The sequence below is a fragment of the Crocuta crocuta genome, unplaced genomic scaffold, assembly GCF_008692635.1.
Source record: "Crocuta crocuta isolate KB4526 unplaced genomic scaffold, BGI_CrCroc_1.0 scaffold443, whole genome shotgun sequence".
Lineage (NCBI taxonomy): Eukaryota > Metazoa > Chordata > Mammalia > Carnivora > Hyaenidae > Crocuta > Crocuta crocuta.
In genome coordinates, this window is record NW_027529446.1 from 532,330 (window position 1) to 533,655 (window position 1,326).

At 63.8% G+C, this 1,326-nt stretch overlaps 1 protein-coding gene across 1 annotated transcript; it reads left to right on the forward strand.

Moving 5' to 3' along the window:
- Nucleotides 1–18: 18 nt before the first annotated feature.
- Nucleotides 19–1,324, forward strand: GPX4 (glutathione peroxidase 4; the record flags this gene model as incomplete). Its single annotated transcript, XM_077760597.1, has 6 exons — nucleotides 19–101; nucleotides 369–463; nucleotides 542–686; nucleotides 834–985; nucleotides 1,066–1,090; nucleotides 1,283–1,324. Coding segments are annotated over exons 2-6 (423 nt in total), but the record flags the coding sequence as incomplete, so codon positions are not given.
- Nucleotides 1,325–1,326: the final 2 nt, after the last annotated feature.

Consider the following 1,326-nt stretch of genomic DNA (forward strand, 5'->3'; position numbering starts at 1 on the left):
GACGGAAGGAGCCGCGTCTCGAGAGAGCAGGGCAGGCGAGACCTGGGCAGGCCGAGCTCGCGACCCGGGAGAGCGGCCGCAGCGCCGATTCCCGGGACCCGGTGCGCGCGGGGTCCCCCCACGCGCCGCCGGAGCACCGCCTGGCGGGGTGACAGACCCTCTATTGGCTTCAGTGTTCTGTTAGTTGTGCCCTGCAGCGCGAAGGGCGGGCGCCTCCGAGGAGGAGTCCTCAGGTTTTCCTTGCCCCGGGGACTTGGTTTTCTCGGAGCGGATCCGTCTGGAAAGCCCTTCCTCCGGGGACCCCGAGCTGGCGAGCGGGCCAGGTGGCAGCGAGATCACAGGCCCCTCATGGCGCCGTTGCCTTACAGTGTGCGTCCCAAGACGACTGGCGCAGTGCTCAGTCCATGCACGAGTTCTCGGCCAAGGACATCGATGGACGCATGGTTAGCCTGGACAAGTACCGGTGGGTACGGAGCTGCCCAGTGGGAGAGGCAGGGGAAGGGTCGATGGTCCTGACCTGACCGCCCCATCTCTCCTCCAGGGGCTTCGTGTGCATAGTCACTAACGTGGCCTCGCAATGAGGCAAGACGGACGTAAACTACACTCAGCTTGTCGACCTGCACGCCCGATATGCTGAGTGTGGTTTACGGATCCTGGCCTTCCCTTGCAACCAGTTCGGGAGGCAGGTACGTGGCCTGCGGTGTCCCTGGGTGTCCCTGTGTCGGCATGGGCGAGGCTCGGGTGGGTGGGTGTGGGGGGTCTGGATTGGGTCTGGAAGCGGAGGCCGGTGGGGCACAGGCTTGCCCTCACTCAGCCCGATGCCTCTGCCCCAGGAGCCAGGAAGTAACGCTGAGATCAAAGAGTTCGCTGCTGGCTATAACGTCAAGTTCGATATGTTCAGCAAGATCTGTGTGAACGGGGACGACGCTCACCCGCTGTGGAAGTGGATGAAAGTGCAGCCCAAGGGGAGGGGCATCTTGGGAAAGTGAGTTGGGGACCGAAGGCGGGGGGCAGGGCGGTTTCTGCAGTCGCCACACGATTCCTCATGTCACGTTTGTTTTCTAGTGCCATCAAATGGAACTTCACCAAGGTAAGAGGAGGCTGGGCGCCAGGGGAAGGGGGGACAGCCGAGGACCGTGTCCAGCCACAGCTCAGTGTGCTGCCCAAAGGGGCTCCAGCCCTGGCCCAAGTGGGGTAGCAAGCTTGCTTGGTCCCGGCCCCCACGGCAGCCCCCACCCCCCAAACCCAAGCTGTCCCCGTTCTGACGCGGCTCCTCTTGCAGTTCCTCATTGACAAGAACGGCTGTGTGGTGAAGCGCTATGGCCC